The sequence below is a fragment of the Trichosurus vulpecula genome, chromosome 1 (assembly GCF_011100635.1).
Source record: "Trichosurus vulpecula isolate mTriVul1 chromosome 1, mTriVul1.pri, whole genome shotgun sequence".
Lineage (NCBI taxonomy): Eukaryota > Metazoa > Chordata > Mammalia > Diprotodontia > Phalangeridae > Trichosurus > Trichosurus vulpecula.
The window spans coordinates 7498079-7520354 of record NC_050573.1 but is presented as its reverse complement, the minus strand read 5'-3'; the positions used below and the strand labels follow the sequence as shown (position 1 = coordinate 7520354).

Below are 22276 nucleotides of genomic sequence, written 5' to 3'. Positions count from 1 at the left end.
CCATGACTCTTGCCTGTCAAGATCTTTCTGGGTCCCAATTCTGTCATCCAAGGGCCTAGTCACCTCTCCACATCATGCCGGCCAGTGAGCCGATGAGCCTGCCATCTGGGCCTTTGTGCAAGGCACTGACAACAGTTAAAACTGCGCTGGGCCCAGCTTTCTGGAGATGTCTCCTTTGCCCAGCCAGCCCTCCGAGTCCTGACTCCATTCTGTCGTCCAACTCCCTGGCCACCAGGATCCTGACCAACTCTACCAGGGGCCTCGCAGGTATCTCAGAACCCAGTATAAGATGCCAGAGTCCCCTCCCTTCTCCTGACAAGGTGCCTGGACCAGTGGCTCTTACAGAGTATGACGTCCTCCCTTGACAGGCACAAATTATCCCTTTAGTGCATCCTGGGATTCTGTCAGAAATCAAAGTCAAACCATGTTTCAAAGAATACACTTTTTTTCCTTCTTTTTGAAAACCGGAACATAAAAGTCCCTGGCAAGTACAAGATCACACCTTGCCGGGTGGAGAGTTGGCCTCCATCATCTTTGAGCATCTATGAGTCAAGGCTCTGAAGTGCCTTCCAGCCCTGACATCCCCTGTTGTCAGGTCCCTCCCAGCCCTGACATCCCCTGTTGTCAGGCCCCTTCCAGCCCCCTAGTCTGATATTCCCTCGTCTACCATCCTTCTTAGCTCTCACATCCCTCCCAGCTCTGACCTACTATGCTCTAGCATCCTTTCCAGATCCGTGTGTTTCACTCCATTTGTAGCCCTGCAGTCACTGAGGAGAATCCTGGTGCCTGGCCCTTCAATCTCTTCCCACATAACTCAGGGAAGGCTCCTATTCCTCCTCCCCACTGCCCTGGAGAGATGTGTGCCAGTCTTAGGGTGAGTGGAGGGTTTCTCCATCCTGTTACAAGGATAGACAAGACAGGAATAGCAGAAGCACCTCCTCCATCCATCTGTATCTGGTAGCATGACATCATCACCAGATGGTGGCCCCATCCCCCTCCTTGCCAGGAGGGCACTCCGCTGAAGAGACCCAAGGCAGGCAGGACAAATCTCTTCTTTATCTCACTTAGGAACCTTCAGTCCACACAGACAAGGCCAAGCTGCGAGCCCTGATGGCCAACACAAAGGCCGAGGCTGTTTTCCTAAAGCCCCTTTTAAAGTCCCCCAGCCCACCAGGAGTTTATAGTTTAGTAAGAGGGATGAAACATGCACTCTGATTAATGTTTGCCAGCTAAAAGTATGAAAAGTATGTAAGACAGGAGGCAGGTGAGGAAGAAACCACTCCCATCACGCTGAGGAACTACTCAACGAAGGCTTCAAAGAGGCCTGGTGGGATCAGATCTCAAAGTTCTGCCCCTCAAATGTACACCACAGCTGTACCCTCTGTCCTCAGCAGCAGGGATGGCACCAAGAGCCCAGGGCTGTCAGCCAGGAGGTGCCCACTGGGAGGCCTGCCTTGGCTCCCCACACGTTCCAGGCCTCAGGCTCAGTGTCTGTCCAGGAAAGGGGTCTAAGCTCTGTCCTCAGCCTACCATCCTGCGGCTTACTGAGTAAGAAGTCTGGGAGAACAGAGGGCAAGTCAGCAGGAGACAACGTCAGGAAACAAAGGGGAGAGAACATCGGGCCAGCTGCTCCCCCAGGTGGAAAAGGCCCCTCCTCTACAGTTGTTCTGGTCAGGCACAGGGAGTTGTGCCCCAAACATCTTGGACCTGTCACGCCCTCGGACCCAGAGACACCTACTAGGCCCAAGACCCCAGAGAGACCCAGGAGAGAGGAAAGGACCCACAGGTACAGAAGTTTTGTGGGGGCAAAGAACTAGAAAGTAGAGGGTGCCCATCAACTGGGGCATGACTCAAAGTACAATATGGGAAGAGAACAGAGAACTCTTGTGCCTCAAGAAAAGACCAAAGGAACGGTTTCAGAGAAACCTAGGAAGACTCGTATGAACTGAGGCAGTGAAATGAGCAGAACCAAGAGCAGGACGATTTACATAACAACCACACTGTAAAAAAGCTCTGATGATGGCAATGAGCACCCACGATGCCAGAGGCCCCAAGATGAAGCCTATTACCACCTCCTGACAGAGAGGCAGGGGACGGGATGCTCAGACGTGGACGTGACTCATGGAGGACTTTGCTTGGGTTGGCTATGCTTATAGGGACCAGATGGGCAGAGTGAGAAGGCAGAGAAAACAGACTTTAGCTCATTGGAAAAAAAAGATTTAAACAAAAAAAAAAAGCCACCTCTTCATGGCGATCCTTACAAGGCCAAGTGACTTTGGAAAGGCTTTGTCCAGGGCCATCTGTGAATACAGAGAATACAGACAAGCTCCCAGTGTGCTTGAGCAGGAGCCGTAGCAGGCCTGGTTCAGGCCTGAGCCTGGGCCTGGCCTCTCACTCACTGCCAGGACGGCCTCAGGGAAGGCACTTCTTTCTCTGCTTCCACCTCCTCATCTCGGAAAATGGAGACAGAAAGACTACACCTGTCTCACAGAATGGTGGAGAGAAAAGGGCTTTGGAAATTGGGGCTTCCTATCTCACCCAAAGTGGGGCAAACCTGCCGCTGGGCTTCTGAGGGGAGAATGAGGGCCAGAGCTGGGGAGGTGGCAGAGGGACAGCAGAAAGAGCCACCAGGCATATACCAAAGATAGCCACAAGGTGGTGGGGCATGCCCTCTCTGGGAGTGTGAGCAGGGGAGGTCATACCAGATGCACCATGGGGCCCATGTGGAGCCAGTAGGGAAAGACAAAGAGGAAGCCTGGCTCTTTGGGGCCCGGTCCTGGAGGCTGGCATGGGGACTCCAGAAATGGAGCAGAAAGAGCCCTCAGAGCCCAGGTCTCAGGAGATGGGGCTCAGGCCCCACTGCCCCAGGCCTCTGGTCTCTAGGTTTCCTGTGAGAGCCACCACCAAATCACTCCAATATCCTCCGATCAGGAAAAGCCAGGGTTGGTCTCTTTTTCACACAGGCTGAGGTTGTGGCAATCCAGAGCTCAGCCAGAGGTCCAGTGAAGGACATGCTGAAGCCAGGCTTCTACGGGAGGCCTGGGCACTGAGCACATCTGCCCCCACCTATTGGCCAGCAAGCTCCCTGCCCCTGCCATGTACACCCAAACAGCCTAGATCTGACCAGTGCAGAGTCCAGGCATGACAGGCCCACTTACTTCTGCTCTCATCAAGACAGACCTGGAGCTCAAAGGTCCGTCCTAGGCAAGCATTTTTTTGGAGGGGGGAAGGCAGGGCAATTGAGATTAAGTGACTTGCCCAAGGTCACATAGTGTGTGAAGTGTCTGAGGCCGCATTTGAACTCAGGTTCTCCTGACTCCGGGGCCGGTGCTCTACGCACTGCACCTCCTAGCTGCCCCCCTAGGCAAGCATTTTTAGGCGGCCACTGGCATCCTGGCATTCTGAATCTCTTCCAGCTTATCTAGGTCTCTCCTAAAATATGGCAGCCAGAAAACCTCCCTGGAGATTCTGTAGCTGTTGGCTCCCATCGAGGAGCCTGCTCTCCCCCAGCTCAGATACCAGGGCTGTGGCTGCCCCCAGGCACAGAGGGAAGGCTGGCACACCTACCATGTCACAGTGCAGCTCCAGGTTGAGGTCCCCTTTGTTGGTGTGTAGCCGGACATAACCCTTCTTCTTCACAAACCGATACCGGACAACATCATCATCGATGGCAGCTGTCTCAAGGAAAAGGCCCAATTAGGGTTTGCCAAGGATATGTCTGGGCCACTCTGTATACCACGAGCAGCCCAAAACAGGCCCCAAGGCCCAGGATGGAGGAAATGCATCTCCTCCAATCCCAGACCACAGAGCCCTAGAGTTAACATCTACCCTGCCCCAAGGAATCCCCTCCCAACAAGGGAGCCAAGGTGGGGGCATACCTACCAAGCAGACCTAACCCTGCCTTCCTCTAATTCCCTCCCCTGCTCCTGGCACTATCCATTTCTCCTCCCCATCAGAGCTCCTCAGATGGCCTGGTCTTGTCTCCCCAGCCTAAATGTCTTTGCTCCTCCATTAACTCCAGTCCCATCAACTAATGTACAAATGGGATCACACAAGACAGAAGAGCCAGGTGTGCCACAACACACTTCTGTTAGAAGGGCCCAGGACGTCTGAGGTGGAAGAGCTCACGTCACCAGGGAGAAATCTGAGGTAATAGCCTGAACAAACAGGGGTGGACCAGCAAAGGGGAGCCCATGCCTTCCCTCCTAAGGCCATCCAGGCCATTCTCAGCCCAGCTAAAAGTCTGACAGTGAAGGGGTCAGGCTCCACTGAGGGGCCCCAGCCACATATGGGTGATCCTAACCATTCACAGAGAGTACTGAGAAGCAAGGCCGGCCTTCTGCCAAAAGATGGCCCACCCTGCCCCCCTCGCCTCAGCTGCCTCTTCTGCTAAGCAGCAGCAACAGAGCCAAGGAAATACTGGGCTCAGCGCCTGAGATGGGGGGGAGGGAGAGGGGGAGGGAGAGGCACTGGGGCATGCTTGTGTATGTGTGTCTGTGGGGGTATATTCAAGTGTGTACACATGTCTCTGTGCATGTGTATGTGCATAACCCATCAATGGTATGATGCATGATGCATGTCTGGGTGTGTGTGCATGAGAAACATGGACACGTGCTTGGCCTGGGGGCACAGGCTGTATGTGTGGTGGAATGCTGGAAAGCCCCTATAATGGGGGCTCAGGAGACATGGCCCAAGCGCTCCATGTAGCCTGGGCAAAGTGGGCGCCCATCTCTAGGCTTCAGTTCCTGGACAATAGAACAAGGCATCATCTCTGAGGCCCCTCCCAGCCCTGACATCCCCTGTTCTAAGGCCCCTCCCAGCCCTGACATCCCCTGTTCTAAGGCCCCTCCCAGCCCTGACATTCCCTGTTCTAAGGCCCCTCCTAGCCCTGACAACCCCTGTTCTCAGGCCCCTCCCAGCCCTGATAGTCCCTCTTCTAAGGCCCCACCCAGCTCTGGGATCTCCTTTGAACAAGGTTCCTCTCAGCCCCAACATCCCCTGTTTTCAGGCCCCTCCCCTGTTCTACATCAAAAAGGCCTGTTTCTGGCAGACCCACATCTAGGTATGCTGAATGTGGGACAAGTGGTGCACAGTGAGATTCAGGGCAGCAGCTTTTCAGGGGTCTGCCACTCTGCTGATGCATGACCTTAGGCAACTGCTGTCCCTTGTCTGGGCTTCCATTTTCATTTTCTTGTGTGTGACCCTCGGGAGTGGTACAGGGTCAGGAACAGGAGAGGGGCTCCCCGAGGGATGAGACTTTCTCTAAGTGCCTGTGCCCAGAGAGAAGGAAGAGCATGGAGGAGCTGAAAGGAAGCCAGTGAAGGAAGGGCCAGGGAAAAGGAAGCTTCTTCCCCCTGGTGACAGAGGTCCTGATGAGGAAAAGGAGACCCTGGGAGTGGGAGGTGGGATGGCCAGGTCTGTTCAATGCCACAAACACCAAGCCAGGTGGTGGGAATACAAAGGAGGCAAAACCCCAAAACAATACTGTCCTCCACAGAGCCAGGGTCAGGGTCAGAGAAGGGCTGAGCCCACATGTTCTCTGATAAGAAAACACAAAACATATCCAGAGAAGGAAGTACATCAGGGGAGGGAGAGCACAAAGGACTGACATCCAGCCAGGACTCCAGCAGGAGGCGGCACCTGAGCCGTGCACTGAAGGCACAGAGAGAGCATGCTAAGCAGGAGGAACCACGTGAGCCACAGCACAGAGATGAGAGATGGAGGGTGCATAGGCGTGGTGAAGACCCTGAGTGTTAGATCTGTCAGGGTAGCCAGAGTGGAGTTTTAGGAAGGACAGTCTGGCATCTAGGGGGAGAGCAGATGGGCTGCAGAAGGCAGGGATGATCCTCCTCAGCCCCTCCAGAGAGAAAATCATCAAGTCACTGGATATGGGGGATGAGGAGGACGGAGAGGACCTCAGGACCCTGGACAGAAAGGAGGAAGAGAGGAGGGGGAGGGGGAGGGACAGGAAGGGGTGGGGGAGGCGGCAGCCCAGAGTCTGAAGGAGAAGAGAATGGGCTCAGTGTGAGACGCCAAGGGTACCATGGGGCTGGAGCCACAGGCCTACAGAGAGATGCCAATGGCCCAGCCCCAAGGCATCGCCAGGAAGAGCCCCAGGAGGCTGGAGACCTGCCACCGTCCATGGGTGCCCATTCTGCCACAGGCGCTAAGGAGTCAGCTGGTCCAAAGTGCCCCTAACAGCAGGACCAGGCCTAGACCGGACAAGTCACTGGGGAGCAGCTCAGCCAGCTTCTGGACAGATCTCATGGGCAGCAGCTTTTCTTATGCCAAACCATTCTGGCCTGCCCACGTCCCCATGACCAATGGTACAGGACAGAGTGTGGCCTCCTCCAGCTCCCCCCAGTCAACCAATAAACATTTCTCAGCACCCACTATGGGCTGGGCACTGGGCCCGTGTCCAAGTACCTGCTCCCCCTCCCTCCCTAGGCCTCTGTGGCGCTTTGGGGAGGCCTTAGCATGACCTACTCCCAGAGTTCATATTCAGAAGCACCCACCTGCTTCATGGGTTGTTTCGGGCACCATGGCTGTGGAGGTGAAGGAGGCGCTGACCTTCCCAGTGGAATAATGAGCCTGGAGAAAAGAGAAACAAAGGCAGGGTCAACAAGAGACCTTGACAACTCGATGTGACCAATGCAAGCTGGACACTGGCCTCAGAGCAACAAGCGCTTTGTGGACTTTCTGCAGGGGCAGAAGCAGGAGACCTGGAATGGATTCCTGGCCCTGGCGCTTGCTGGCTGCGTGAACCTGAAAAAGGTAGCACCTCCCTCTCAATGAGCCTCTGCCTCTCCATCTGTAAAATGGGCAGGCAGAACCAGATGATCTGAGGTCAATTCCATGATTCTGCCCTGCTACCAGGCTACTGGAGGGGCTTGGCAGGAAGGCCCAACCAAGATCCTGAGATCCACAGGGGGCCGGGCACCCTGTGCTTGCTCATCAATATGGATGGAAGCCCAAGTCTGAACAAAGAGAGGGAATCACCTGGGGACAAGGTCAATGGTTTGGACAAACATTTGTTAAAATTCTGTACAATAAGAAGAGCAGGAAACCTCTATCTAAGGCAAAGCTTTGTGAGCCTCAATGACCCTCCAGCTCCTTCCTGCTGTGACTTCAAACATCTTCAAGGAACCCACCCAGAGATGAGGGAGAAACGGTGGACAGGAGGGGGGGAACACAGAGGACCGTGAAATTGTGGCTGCCTCCTTCCTAGTGAAGGCAGCGAACATGAGTGCAGCGGCCAGGACCCCACTCTGGCGGAGCCCCAGACACCCACCACACCTAAGGGCCATGAGCGCTGACAAAACCATAATGCCCTCTGACCCCATCAGGCAGCACCGGCAAGGGGTCCACAAATATTCAGGGTTACATTATCTAGAAGGAAGAAAAGCCAGAAACAACCTTCACGCGTGTCAGCTGCCAGAAAAATTACAACCATGAGGACTGTGAAGAACCAAGACAAAGGAATAACAGCGGGGGAGAGGGCCGGTCTGGAGCTACATTCTGGGACCTCAGGCTGGGACGAGGGACCAGAAAAGGAGCAGGCTTGCTGCAGACAGGTCCCTCCAGAGGCCTTGTGGAAAGTGCAGGTGTAAATGTTCGTTTAACTGGCTTTGGGGGCGATGAAAGCTATTCCATATTTTAAAAAGGAGCAGGACACCAGGCACCCAATGGCCTGGGAAGGCTCAGGCCATGGTCAGACCCGGGCCAGCTGCCCCATGGACCAAAAGTGGGACCTCATCCCCACCCAGCCTCGGCAGCTTCCTCTTCAATCACACGGGAGGGCACCCTTCCTCTGGAAGTGTCCCAGCCCCCTCCTTACCGCATTCAGCCTGTCCACCTTCTTCTTCACCGGGGCCCTCATCGTTGCGGCCAGGATCTCATCCCCTTTGAAGTCTTTGTAAAGCTCCTGCAGGGTCTCCCGGGTCTCAGCATTGGTGTTCTTCAGATAATATGTCGGGTCCTGCCGGGCTTTCTCTTCATCTACAAAACAGCAGAATGTCCTTGAGTGACACCTCCCCTGGCCCAGTCTCTGTTGTAAGGGCCGTCTCCTCTGGGGCTTTCACCACCTGAATACCTCCAGACACAGGGACCTCACTACCCACAAGGCAACATGATGTAAGGAGACACCTCCAGCCTCTGAGTGGGGAGGCCTGGGTTCATGTTCAAGCTCCAGCACTCACTGTGCGACCTTGGCTTAATCCCCCTAAGCCTCATCTGTAAAAACGGGATGAGGACTTCTACACGACTCACCTCCCAGGGTTGATGGGAACCTAACAAACCCCAAAGAAAAGGGGCCAAGATGGGACATGACAGGGGACCCTCACATACCGGGGTCAAGGACTCTTAGATTGTTCTTAACATGATAGAAATTGGCCACATTAAACTTGTCCAGGTTGGTGGGATCCTGCAGGGAGACAGAAGAGAAACATGACTGCCTGATCAGAGGAAGAGATGGGGGTGGGCCGAGCCCTCATGCCCCTCTGAGGGCTGGGGCTCTGTGAGCTCCAAGGCCTCCAGGGCCCTCCTTTGTTAAATGCAGGACGCCCTCTAATGTCCCCCTGTTGTCGTCCCGTCCCCCTCCCCCCACCCACAGCCTGACCCGATTTCTTCAGTTCTCCATCTCTGCCAGTCCCACGCATGGGGGACGGGGAGGGGCTATGATGGGCCTGGTAGGGCTGTGCTTAGAGATCACCAAGCCCACTCCCTGCATTCAGGGAGGAAGAAACGAAAGCCCAGATCACAAAGATCTGAAAGAAGCAAAAAGCCAGCCCTGACTCCCAATCCAGAGCTCTTTCTCCTTCAATGATTCAATCAACACTTGCCAGGGATGCCAGAGCCGAAGAGGAAATGGCCCTACCCTCGAAGAGCTGCCGTGCCAAGGGGGGAGGGGCTGACAGGCATACGAAATGCACAGGGAACACAGGAGAGAGAGGCAGTAGGCCGCACACACTCTCTCCAGCATCCCACCCCAGCCTCCAACACAACCTGTCCAGGAGCCAGGGGCCAGCTGACAGTGACTGGCTAGGCCTCCCTCTGAACTGATGGAGGGGCTGGGACACATGATCTCCACCATCCCTTCTGGCTCCGGCAGCTCAAGCTCTGCAGCCCTGTCCTGACCAGAGGGAGGGAGGCACCCCAGGGGAGGCTCTTACCTGTAGCGTCAGGATGTCCTGGCGGGAAAAGGGCTCATCCGTCAGCAGGTCTTTGAAGTTCTTGGTTTTGATGTTCAGCTGCTCTACGGCCTGAGACAAGGGCATAGATCAGGGAAGGTCACATGAGCCCATCCATCCCCATCACTTCCAGATGCTGCCCTCCTGCTCTGTGAGGCCTGGCTCCTCCAGGAGGCCTGCCAGGATGCCTCCTTGCAGTGATCTTCCTGTGTGGGCCGGGCCCTTCAGCACTCCATCTGCGTTCTTTTCACCTGGGCCCCCACCCACCCCCAGCAGACCTTAAGCTCCCAGAAGGCGGACAGTGGGTGACACAGACCGACCTACAACTATGTCGCCAACCCCCGCACACCTTAGGAAGAGGCCTCCAGAGACTGCTGGGACCAAAGAAAGCGTCACCAGGGGGTTAAACTGATGGGTTCTGGGACAAGTCAACACCTGCTGTGAGTTGAGTCTCATCGGCGGCGCATCCCCACATCCCTGCATCCACAGTGCCAGTGTCTCATCCATGGCATGTGTGTCTCTCATTCATACTGTGCCCACGCCTCATCCACAGTGCACATCCACGATGCATGTGTCTTGTCTGAGATGTCTCCCTCCCTCAAACATGGAGGATGAGTCTCATCCGTCATGTACATGTCTCATCCATATCATGTGTCCCTCTCATCCATGTTGTGCCCAGGCCTCCTCCACGGCACACATCCATGATGCATGTGTCTCATCTGCAGTGTCTCTCTCATCCATGGTACACCTGCATCTCATCCATTGTGCGCCCTGTGGTTCCCAAGCCTCATGATTATCCTGGGAGGCAGACAGGTAGTGCAAGGACCACGTTGAAGAGGAGGTCACAGAGACGCATCATGTTGGAATGATGTGACCCCCAGCCCAGACGACAGAAGTTTCACATGGAGCTCTCTAGCTGAGGGTCCCCTAACAAATAGGCCTGGAGGTGTCTCTCAGGGGAGATCTGAACATGGTTCTCCACGCCTCCTTTCGTTCCCCAACTTTTTTTAAACATTTTTATTTAAAGTTTTGAGTTCCAAATTCTATCCCTCTCTCCCCTAACCCCTCTCTGAGAGAGTAAGCAATCAGACATAGGTTATACATGTGCAATTATGTAAAAAATTTCCCTATTAGCCATTTTGGACAAGACTCAAATAAAAGAAAAACTGGAAGAAAGAGAGAAAAATAACACATTTCAGTCTGTCTTCAATTGATATCAATTCTCTCTCCAAAAAGAGAGGGCATTTTTCATCATTCATCCTTTGGAATTGTCTTGGATCACTGTAGCGCTGAGAAGAGCTGAGTCACTCATGCTGACCATCATCCTTCCTACAATGCTGTCCTGGTTCTTCTCACTTCACTGTGCATCAGTTCAGAGAAGTCTTTCCAGGCTGGGCATTCCTTCTAACCATGCACTCTTGGCCCATCCTGGCGGCTTGCCCAAGGCTTCCCAGGAGTTCTCCACAATGTGCTCTCTCTGTTTACTGCCTGAATAAGCCATCGAGGACAAGGAGCACCCAGAACATAACTACTCCAAGACCACAGCAGCCCCTGCCTCAGGCTTCCTGAAAAAATCCTGGCTTGTGCAGCAGGAAGTGGCTGCTTTACTCAAGCAACTGCCCAAAAGCACCAATGGCCCATCCTGGACATCTGTACGGTTTCTCCAGAAGACACAGACTTCATAATGGAATGGCTCCAGGAGGCAGATGCACCAAGGGTACACTGAGGTGGGCAGGGGTTCCCTAGGATGCCCCAGAGCAGGAGCTGCAAGGGCCACAACTCTACAGCTTACCTGAGGTGTGACTGTGACACAAGTCACATCCCCTCCTGAATGAATGGGGCCTCGGCACTTTTTCCTAACCCCGGAGAGTAAACAGGGCCCTGAGGCTTAGAGAGGGCAAAAGAGAAACTCAAACCCAGGCTTCTGTGCCCCCCTTTCACCACACCACGACGCAGGTGGGTTCTGAGCACCCCCCCCACTGGTATAAAAAAATCATTCCTGCCCAGGAACCTCCAAGGACCACAGCAATATAGCAGCGCCTGCTGGAGGCAGCCACACCTAGGAAGGAAATAGCCATTTACTAAGCACCCATGTGCCCAGCACTGTGTCAAGTGCTTTAAAAACATGCTCTCATTTGATCCCCACCACAACCATGGGAGGCAGGCACCATTAGGAGTCCCATTCTGCAGTTAAAGAGAGTGAGGCAAACAGTGTTAAGTGACTTGCCCGGGGACACAGGGTCTTCCTGACTCTAGGCCCGGTACTCTGCCCACTGGGCAGCCAGCTGCCTACGAGGGCAGATCCTGCGGTCAGTCTGAGTCTAAGGCAAGAAGAGGTACATTCCGGGGCAGAAAACCCACCTCATAAGCGTACACATTGCCGGTTGACTTGATCGCCACAATGTGGGAGTTGTTGGTGAAGACAGTGAACAGCACTGGACAGTGGTATTTACCTAGAAAGAGTCACATGTTAACAGGACGAGCCACCCCATGGTCTCTAACAGAATGTACATAAAGGGGGCGCCCCGGCTAACACCTAAAGCGGCCAGCGGGAACCCAGAGGGCCTGGCTGCCTCCCTCTGGGGCTGAGGCCACTGTCCAAGCCAGCCTCATCTCCTCCCTCAGACAGCCTCCCAACAGGCCTCCCTGCCTCTCCCTGCCCACACACCCTTCACACCGTTTCTCCAAAGGAAGTTCTTCCTATGGAACAGATCAATCACTCCTAAACTTTCAAAGGCCTCTACTGCCCACTGGAAAAAAAGTACCAGCTCTTTCACTGGACCTCTGAGGCCCCAGACTTGGCTCCCACCTGTCTTTCCTGCCTCATTATGATGGCACTACTTCCCATCTCAAATCTCCCACCTCCTCACTCTTGCTTATGCTATTCCCCAGACCCAGCTCTTCCATGAAACGGTCCTTCTAGGCCGTCTCTTCCCAGACCTCAAGCACACTGTTTGAAGCCACCCCGGGATTTGTCCTAATTGAACTGTGCTCAGTGCCGTCCGTGACTTCTCTCTCCTCCCAGACTGGGCTCTCCTCCAGCACAGGGGCCATGCTTCCTTCCCCTGCAGGGTTCCTGTGCCTAGGGCACAGTGCATGCTTGACCAGGCTAGCAGAATGATCCGGAAAGCCGGCCACCCACCTTCGCTATTCTTTGTGAAGTTCAGTTTGATCAGGGACTTGGCATCCAGCTTCTGAAAGACCAAGCAAAGGTATTTGAAATGAAAGAAGTTACTGAATTTCAAATTCTATCAAATTTTTATTACAAAGGATGATTCAGCTACAACACCAAGTACCGGCCTCTGCCCTACAATCCCTTTCAGGCACATGCCATTACATCTCCACCTCCCACCTCCAAGCCTTTACAAAGGCTGTGCCCCACTCAGGCCCCCCAGAATGCTCTCCTTTGGGAGCCTCCTAGGGCCTTTCCCTGGGGCACTCCTCAAGGCCAGTCTATTTTCTGGTTACTCAGTAGAAACTCTGAATGGGATTATCCATGTACACACTGTGTCCCCCAAGGACTGTTTCACTTTTTGTCTTGATAGCCCCAGCATCTTATGTAATGCATAGCATACAGGAGGTAGGTGTTTAAAAAAAAAATGTAAGCCCTCCAATGTGCCTAGCACTGTGTCAAGCATTTTACAATTGTTACCTCATTTGATCCTCATGACAACAGTGGGAGACAGGTGCTATTATCTCTATTTTACAGGTGAAGAAACTGAGGCAGACGTAAAGTGACTTGCCCAGGGTCACACAATAAGGAAGTGTCCGAGGCTCTGACCACTGCTTCCCCAAGCTGCCTGCTTTGTTAATGCTCACTTACTTAACTGGCAGCTCGGCCCAAGTGGACACACCAAGCCACGTTAGGCTACCCTTTTAGCAGTGGCCACCGCGTGGTGGCTAAGGACGAGGTTCCTGCTGCCCTTCCCCACTTCCACTGCATTTTCCAGCCTGGCCAGGCACAGGGCGCTGCCCTCTGCTGGCAGAGAGAGAGACGACAGCTCCATCACAGGGCAGGAGGAAGCCCCAGTGCCTGGGCCGGCCAATGTATAGCATGCTCGACCAGTCAGATGTGCTACGAGGATGACGACTTTGGTCTGATTTTTCCCCCCAGAGATGGGAGGGAGAAAACAATAAACATTTGTTAACTAAACAATTTTTTTAAACCCGGTGACCTTTCTAAACTGCAGGTCCTATCCTGCTCTTTCCTCACTCAATCCACCCCAAGCCCCAACCTCTTCCCTGCCAAAGGGCATCTCGAGCCCCTCTGCCCTTCCCTGCCTCCATGACAGGCTAGCTACCCTGGGAGCCTCCATCTGCCCTCTCTGTGCCCCTGGCCCCACTAGTACTCTCCCTTCTCCTCCCAGTCTCTTGGGGCCCTGGACTCCTCCAAGGCCCAGCTCAAATACCACTTGCATGAAACCTTTCCTGAGCCCCCTCCCCTCTAGCTACCAGTGCTCAGCCTCAGAAAAACCTGATGTTCTGTTCCCAGATTGTGTCAATACTGCCATACTGACACACCGTCTTCTTCATCAGACTGGGAGCTCCTTTCTTTGCCTCCCCAGAGATTAGCACAGTGCTGGGCACATAGTAGGTGCTTCTGACTCTAAGACAGGTGCAGAGTTGGGCCTAGAGCAAAGAGGGTCCTGAATTCAAATCCCCCCACCTGACACTGAGCAGCCGTGGAACTTCACCTCAATTTCCTTATCTTTCCAAAGGGGACTATGATGCTGGTGCAGACAAGCCCTCAGTGGGTGCTGAGGCATCATGAGATCACGCAAAGGGCTTTACAAACCCCCAAAGGCCATGGACGAGGAGGAGGAGGAAATCATGATTCCTCCTAGCCCCTCACTGCATATGCATGGACCATGCCACCTGGACAACTGAGCAGTAGTCAAGACAATCTCCCTGGGGCAGCAGTGTGGGGCTATTGTCCACAAGCATGAATGGAGGAGAAGGCAGGCTGATCCCACAGCAGGACTGAGCCTCCACTGCCCATGAGGAGCCAAGGGACAGCGCTGCAACCTGCACCCACAAAGGGCCTGTCCACATCGAGGAGAGCACCAAATGGTTACATACACTGTGAGACATCATTATGGGCCCTAAGCCTGGCGGGTCATCCATTCACAGGTCATTGATTCCATCCAGCTTCCATCTTTATGCCTTTTGAAGCTGATTAAAAATGGCTGGGGAGCTCCCCAGCTCTGGCAAGTTTGGGGCCAAGAAGCCTCAGGTTCACAGGCTTACTCACTGTGGGCCTCTCTAGGCCTGTTTCCTCATTTCTCAAAAGGAGGGGCCTGGTCCAGGCAGCCTCCAAAGCCCTGCTCGTCCGCAGTGCTGGGCTCTCATCTCGGTTTCTTATCTGTACACATAGCCTAGACTAGACCAGCCCATCTTTCAGGACCCTTCCTCTAGCAGGCTGCATTAATGCTGGGAAGGCCCTCATTTTACAGTGGATAAACAGAGGCCTTGAGGAGAGGTCATGGGCCACAGTTTGTAGAGGGATTGGGCTCAAACTCTCGCCCGGGTCATTTCCATCACCAAAGCTCCCTCTACCCAGAAGGCCATTTTAGCTTAAAATGTATTAATTCCCCAGAAGCTAAAGAAACACTTCTGGTTTTTGAAGGGACTAATTTCCCCAGAGGTTTCTATTTAGTAATTAAAGTCAACTTTTGTGATTAATTCTTCTCTAGCTACATCAAGAGTGAGAGGCAGGGAGGGGGAAGCTGGGGCCAGGAACACATTCCATCCTGTCAGGCTTCCAACGAGGGGCAGCAGGAGCTCGATGACACAAAGCCTGCAGTGACCCCTGTTCTGTGCCGGGAGCCCCTTCCTATTTTAGGCTGCCCACGCCGTGCCCAAACATGTAGGGGATTCAAAGGATCACAGTATGCCCAAGCTGGAAGGGGCCTTACAGAGCATCCTGCCCTATCTCACTTTACAGACAGGGATGCTGAGCCTGGAGAAGATTGTGGGATACATTGGAAAGGAGCCTGGACTGGGGTCAGCGAGTCTGGCTTTGAACCTTGCCTCTGCTAATGACTTCTTGTGTGACCTCAGGCCCATCACCCGCCCTCTCTGGACCTCGGTTCCTTCAGCTGAGTAGCTGACTCGATGGCCTCTGAGGTCCCTGCTTGCCGACCTGATGGGCTCGAATCCTGTGGTTTACCAGGTCCCACAGTGGGCAAGCAGCAGGGTCAAGAACACTCAGGGGCCTGCCCCTGGTCTACAGTAACCATTGGGGGGGGGCGGGGTTAGAGGAGGGGAGGGAGAGGAAAGAACACTTCTTTGGCCCTGGCCTGGTGAGGGACAAGCTGGAGAGGGTCTGCAGGAGGGGAGAGGAATCAAGTCCCACCTCAGCCCCGACCTGGGCCCATCAGCTGGCCCTGGCAAGCCTCAAAGCACACACAATCTAGGACTCCTTGCTGGGAGGACCCCCCAGGTCAGCACCGTCAGTATGGGCACCCACCTACCTCTCCGCTGCTGGGGTTGGTCCCATACTTCTTTATCCAAGGCACAATATTCCTGAAGGGACAAGAGGAACAAGAAGAGCCCTTCAGTGCAGCAGCTCTCGGGTCCATCCCCCAACCCCATCTGTCCCTCTCAGACAGCAGGGCACCAGAGCCCTCTCTTTGGCCACCATGCCCATTTTCCCCAGGCCAATGGGCTGGTCTCTCCTCGGATGAAGCTTCATGACCTAATGTGGCCTGTCCTGTGACTCGGACACTCTGGAATGGCTCCCTGCTTGAAACTCCTTCCTGGGGCTGTCACTGCAGAAGCCCCTCCTGTGTCAGACAGCCCCCATGCTCTCAGTCCACAAGAGAGGAGAGGCACAGGCTGTTGGGACTGAGATTAGCGCTCTGTAGATTAGATCGGCTCAAGCTCTCTAGGCCTCGGTTTCTTCAGCTGTGAAATGGGGAGCCTGGCATTGCGACAGTCCGTAAGCATTTAGGAAGCGCCATGGCTATGCCAGCAGGGAGGTGCCCAGAGTCTGGGGCACTCCGGCATGAACCAGGGCAAGCCTGGGGAGGGCGCTGGTGCTGAGGACAAGAACAGTCCCAATAATCTGTTATCACCTGGTGCCCTGGACTCATCCAAGTCTCGTTCCAAATCCCAGTCCAGCTGTCCAGAGTGACGTGGCTGCCCACTGCTGTCCTCTTTTGGCTTACTCAAAACTTAAAACAACTGAGGTTTCATGGTTTGATTTAGGGCCAGCTCATCTTGTTTGCCAAGGAGCCCATTAGATTTTTGATTAAATTAAAAAGGGAGGGGTTTGGCCTCAATGACTTTCCAAGTGCCTTCCAGGTCTGGGCACTTGGCTCCATCGAAGGAACCCCAAGGGGACGGGGGCAGGACTCTCCAACACTACCAGGAACCCCCAGGGGCCAAACCTAAGCTGAGCTGCGGCTGCTGCCACACCAGAGGCCAGAGGGTGGGGAGTCAGCCAAGATGACCAAGTCCAGGTCACAAGCCTCATCAAGGTTCTCAAGACAGAAACACTTACAGCAAATCAAAGACGACTCCATCAGGAGTGCACACCGGGTACTCAAACGGCTGCAGCGACAGGCTGGGACACACAAACACATTTCGGTCAGTTGGGGGGTGAGCCGGCAAGCCCCTCCAATGGCTGGCGGCCGTCCCAGTGCCCACCGCAGCGCTCCACACCTGCTCCTCCTCTGCACTTCCTGATGCCAGCCAATGGCATCACTGCACGCCCGGGCCAGCCCCAGGCTCCCTCTCCCCTCACCCTGTCCATCCAATCAGCAGTCAAGCAGGGGCGCAGCCCAGCAAAACGGTCACAACCTGAGCTGTGGAATCACAGGACCTGGCTTCAAGGCATGAAACTTCCCTGGGCCTCAGCTTTCCCATGTGAACATGGAGGAATGGGAGGCCTCTCTGATCCTACCCCATCTCCTCCGGGACCTTCATGGCCTCTCCCCTCCACTGCTGTCTCTGCCCCGATGATCTTTCTCCCCCATATCCTGCAGATGTGACTAGACCTTCCTAAGGCTCAGCACTCCTCAGCGGACTCCTCCACTCAGAACCCTTCAGTAGCACCTCATTATCTCCTCAGTCTGGCATTCGAGGCCCTCCACATGGCCCCAAGCCACCTCTCTTTCTTTGTTCATGTCTTTCCCAGCATCACCCTTCCACCTCCTGTTCTAGGAAGTCTAAGGAGACCCCTGCCACCCTTGCTGCCAGAGATGGCAGGTCAGCAGGCTGCCCTCCTGCTCCTCTTAGCAGCCTGGGGATCTCCCCAGCCCCCCTGCCCTGGATGGGAGGCCACCCTGGATGGGAAAGCTTCCAGGGGGCAGTGACGGGCTTGCTTCTGCCTTTGTGTCAGCCCAGGACCCGGCACCGAACCAGGACTTTCTCAGTAAGTGCTTTTTCCTGTGGCCATTCACTGTGTTACCATCTGCCCTCCCTGCAGCCTCTAAGCTCCCGAGGGCCCAGATTGTGTCTTATTTGTCCCTGAACCCCCGAGTATTGGGAACGCTCATGCTGAATGAGTGATCACGGATCTGGTGGCTGGGACTGTGGTCTTATGTGGAGAGACCTGGAGTGGAAAGCAGCTCAAACAGGTTCATTCAGCAGCCAACACAAGCACAGGGAAGGTCTTACCTGCAGTGATCGAAAGGTAAGCGACGAAAATTTGCTTGTGGGAGATCTGTGTGAAATGAAAGAGAAGTCTGCATCATATACTGGTCCTGGAGAGAATTTAATTCTGGAACCAAAAGCCCACCTAGCGGGCTTCTACCAGGACATGTCCCCAAAATTTTACTGCCCTCAATGGAAGAGACCAGTGAGTGAGAGTGAGAGGGGTGGGGGGAGGGAGCGAAGGAGGGAGACGGGGGGGGGGGGGAGGGGAGAAGGAGAGGAGAAAGGAAGAGAGAAGGGGGGAAGGAAGGAGGGAGACGGGGCGGGGAGAGGGGGAGAGAGAGTGAAAGAGAGACAGAGAGAGAGGGAGAGAGCGCGAGGGAGGAGGGAGAGAGAGGAATAGAGAGAGAAAGAGAGAGGGAGAGACAGAGGAGAGGGGGAGGAGAAGGGGAGGGGAAAAAGAGAGAGGGAAGAGGAGAGAGACAGAGACAGAGAGGGAGAGAAGGGGAGAGACAGAGAGAAACACAGAGAGAAAGAGAGACAGAGACAGAAGAGCTCCATCTCCCACTCAGTGAGCCCCTCCAGCCTCCCACAGCTGGACTTTCATAGAATCCTGGGCCCAGGTCCAACCTCAGGCCTCAGTCTGTCAAACGGCCAGCCCAAGCAGGACAGTCTTTCCCCAACATCCAAGTAGCCATTCTAGACTCCACCTGACCACTTCCAATGACAAGGCCCTAGCCATACAAGCCAGAAGGATCTGGGGTCCAAGGGTCTCCCTGGAATCCTGGCCCTGCTCTTTGCCATCTACATGACCTCAGACAAGTCCCTCCCCCTCTCTGGACATCTGTAAAATGAGGGGGTTGGTCTCTAGGGCTTCTTAAACTTTTCCACTCTCCATCCCTTCAATGCTTCTTAAACTATGTATGGGTCGCAACCTGTGGTTCCTGTCAGCCCACATCTGGAATACTTCTTTAGACTTCAGTCTGAGAGCAACTGGATGTACAGACACGAATTAAGCACCTACTGTATACAAGGCACTCTACTGGGCACTGAGGAAGCCAACAAAATGGAAGCTGGCCTGCCCTGACCAGGCCTCACCCTGGTGACTATCTAGACAAAGGCTGGGTCAGGGAGGGTCATGGGAGGCCAGGAGACCCAGCTTCAAGTCCTACCGTAGCCACTTCCTACTCATGGGACCTCAAGCAAGTGACTTAACCTTTCAACCTTGGTCCCCAGCAAGCATTTAAGCACCAACTATGTATATGTGTGTGCATGTGTATATGTGTGTATGTGTGTCTAAAAGCACAGGCAGAAAAAATACAAAATAAAGATGGTTTGGGTGGGAGGGGGCCAGCAGCTGGGGAATCAGGGAAAGGCTTCCTGTTGAAGAAGGGGATTCTGAGGCAGGTGTAAGGAGGAGCACCTAGTAACAGGGACAGCCAGTGCAAAGGCATGGAGGTGGGAGATGAGCCATCACATGGGTTAAACAACACAAAGGCCAGTCTGAGTGGCCAGCAGAGCTTCAGAAGGGAAATGATGGATGATGAGGCAGCAAAGGTGGCCAAGGATCAGGTTGCAAGGGGCTTTCCAAGCCAAACAGAGGAGTTTGTCCTTGATCCCAGAGATGATAGGGAGCCAATGAAGTTTACTGAAGAGGGAGTGTCACGATCAGATCAGAGCTCAAGAAGGACTATTTAGGCAACTGTGTGAAGATGCACCAGAGAGGCCTGAGGCAGGATGGCTCCAGGTACAGGTGGTGCAGCCTAAAACTGCACCCTGGAGCCCACCTGGAAGGACCCTCGGCCCCTGTCCAGAGACTGGAGGGCTCCATCCACCTCTATTTGAGGAGGTCCCCGGGCCAGGTCAGGCTGTGCCCCACCCCCTGCTCTCCAGCCTCCTCCCCGGGGGCAGCTGCCCGTATTCCGGGATCCTAACAGAGCGCCTGGTACACAGTACCTATGCCCTAAAGAGCCCTGAACAAGCGCCATTCGAGTAAGGATGGGATGGACAGGATGGGGGGGCCATTCTATTGCCCCGCACCCCCTCTAGCCTGACCCATAGCTAGACACACGGCTCCAAAGCCCACCGGGACTAGGGACCCCAGCCTCACCGGACGGTAACTACCCCCCCACCCCGGACAGGCGCTGGCATCGCGGGCACTCACCCGGCTTCTTGCCCCCGTAGAAGTGGGTGTACTCGGCGCACGTGATGTACCTAAACAGAGACAGCGGGGCGTCAGGCCGAGCCCCCCACGCCCATGTCCAGCTGCCCGGGCTCTGGACCTCCGGCCCCGGCATGGCCGCAGCTCCGGAGCTCGCAGTCCAGGGGCACGGACAGCAAGGCCAGAGAGGGAGGGGCCGACGACCCCCAGTCCACGCCCGGCCTATGCCCCCATTTCACAGACAAGGTAACTGGCGGGCGAGGCCGGGTCTCCCCGGGGCCGGCTCAGGGCGCTGACCCTCCGACCCGGGCTTCTCCACGGCCTGCGTCAGGCAGAGCCCATCCTTCGCTGCCCCGTCTGCGAGATGTGGGGGCTGGGCGGGGGTCTCCTTCCCGGAGCCCTGGCCTGGCCTCCACCCCCCGACCCGGCCCGGGGATCTCAGGGCACCCTCCGCCCCCTCCGGAGCGCTCGGGGGCCCTCACATCTTATCTTTCTGGTGCTGCCGCTTCCCCATGGCGGCGGCGGGGTCGGGGTCGGGGCCGGGGTCCGCCCCCAGCCCAGGCTCCCAGTGCGCCTCCCTCTGCTCCTCCTGCGCTCAGCCCCTCACCGACAGGAGGCCGGCTGCCCAGCAGCCCACTTCCGGGACGCCTCCAGAACTTCCGGCGCGTCCTCCGGAAGTGCGCAGTGTGCCGGGAAATGTAGTCCAGAGGCCTGCGGAGCATGCGCGGGGAAGGTTCGGGCGAAGTGGCTGCAGAGCCATGGCCTGTGACGTCAGCGAGGCGAGGTCGCGTATGAAGAGTATGGTGTTCAGAGAACCGCTAGAGTGACAGAAGAGCCTGGGACCCCCGAAACTTGCCCCTGCGATCTGGAGATTCGCTCCGGGGAAGGACCTTATAGCTCATAGGACTACAGGGACCTGGACGTCAGGGCCCATCTCGTATAGTCCCCTCATTTTTACAGATGGGGAAACTGAGGCACGCTTGTCCAAGACACACAGATGCTCAGCGGCAAATGCAGGGATTCGACCCCAGATGCTCATCTCCAGCCCCCTTATCTGATAAATGAAGGTTCTGACGTCCAGAGAGGGAGACACTTTGGTCCACACCAGACCCCAGTTCCTAGGCAGCCGGATCAATCCGATTCAGTTCAACAGCCATATATCAAGGGACCCTGCACGGGAAAGGCAAAGGAGCATTCAGGAAGTCACGGACGCGGACTGGGAGCGCGACGCGCGGATTAGCGCCAGCACAATGGAGAGAGCCGCAGACTCCTCCGGTGCCATCGCCCCCTGCCTTACTGTGTGGGTGACCCGGGGCGCCACCTGCCCTCCGGGCTCAAACGTGCTGAGCTCAGCTCTACCTGCCGCCCAGCCTCTTCACACTCACCGAGTTACAGCATCCCACCTCCTGGGGCCAAGTTTTTGTTTATATGGGTTGTATCTGTTGATTATTGACCAGAACAGAAATGAAAGCAGCTTAGTGTTATAAGAAAATAGTTTTGACCATGGAAGGACCCCCTGAAAGGGTCCCAGGGACCCCCAGGCTACACTTTGAGAGCTGCTGCCTCGATTTACAGATAAGGACATTTACGCCTAGGGAGATGGAGATCCGACTCAGCCTCTTTCCCTTCTGGGGATGAGTTTAGGGTCAGGACCATGGGCTAGTCTGGATCTGTGGTTGAACCCTAGTGTGTAAGAAAGGTTAGTACTATTTCTGGGGCTGCAATGACACCTTCTTATTGTGAGGGACCCCGGGGGATCCCTGTAAGGCTCATTCCCTTCCCCTGATGTTTGGCCCACTCTGGGTCCGAAGGCGTGTGAACCAGTGTTCCAAGGAATCCCAAAAGAAAGGGCACCTTAACAGCGGGAGGGGAGGACTGTGCTTAATTCTGGGAGCAGTAAAGGAGGCAGAAGTGTTCTGTGATGGGAGCAGGGACAGGAGTCAGGGGCTCTGGACACAAATGGCAAGGCATCTCCCCCCCAATAACTGTGTCTCATTGACAGCATGGGGTAGGAGAGGAGGCAGCATGCTCTTTAACCCCGTGCCCTGGACAACCCAGAGTGAGCCTCTTCCCTATCCGTGTGTGTGTCTAATGGGGAAGACAACTTGCGCGCTGCTATGTATAAATAAGCGACATACAAATATGCATGAATTAGAGATGGCCGGCAGAAGAGAATTGGGAAGGGCTTCTGTCAGGTGCGATTTTACCTGAGACTTGAGGGAAGCCAAGGAAGCTAGGAAGCAGAGTGGGGAGGGGACGCAGAGCTTTCAACGGGGTCTTCTGTTTGATCCTGGGGGTGAGAGGGTGTCACCAGGGTTGATTGAGTGGG

General features: G+C 55.1%; 1 protein-coding gene across 1 annotated transcript in view; it reads right to left on the bottom strand.

Annotated features, from left to right (window-relative positions):
• Positions 1-20613, bottom strand: part of PPIL2 (peptidylprolyl isomerase like 2) — a 33124-nt gene extending 12511 nt beyond the window's left edge. The window contains exons 1-12 of the mRNA XM_036741748.1: positions 20430-20613; positions 19951-20000; positions 17811-17856; positions 16693-16755; positions 15662-15713; positions 12331-12382; positions 11550-11641; positions 9171-9260; positions 8347-8422; positions 7838-7998; positions 6516-6591; positions 3568-3674 (exon numbers count right to left, since the gene is read on the bottom strand). Of these exons, the coding sequence (XP_036597643.1) occupies positions 3568-3674; positions 6516-6591; positions 7838-7998; positions 8347-8422; positions 9171-9260; positions 11550-11641; positions 12331-12382; positions 15662-15713; positions 16693-16755; positions 17811-17856; positions 19951-20000; positions 20430-20461 (897 nt within the window). The 5' untranslated portion in view covers positions 20462-20613. The remainder of the gene's footprint in view (positions 1-3567; positions 3675-6515; positions 6592-7837; positions 7999-8346; positions 8423-9170; positions 9261-11549; positions 11642-12330; positions 12383-15661; positions 15714-16692; positions 16756-17810; positions 17857-19950; positions 20001-20429) is intronic.
• Between the last annotated feature and the right edge of the window lie 1663 nt (positions 20614-22276).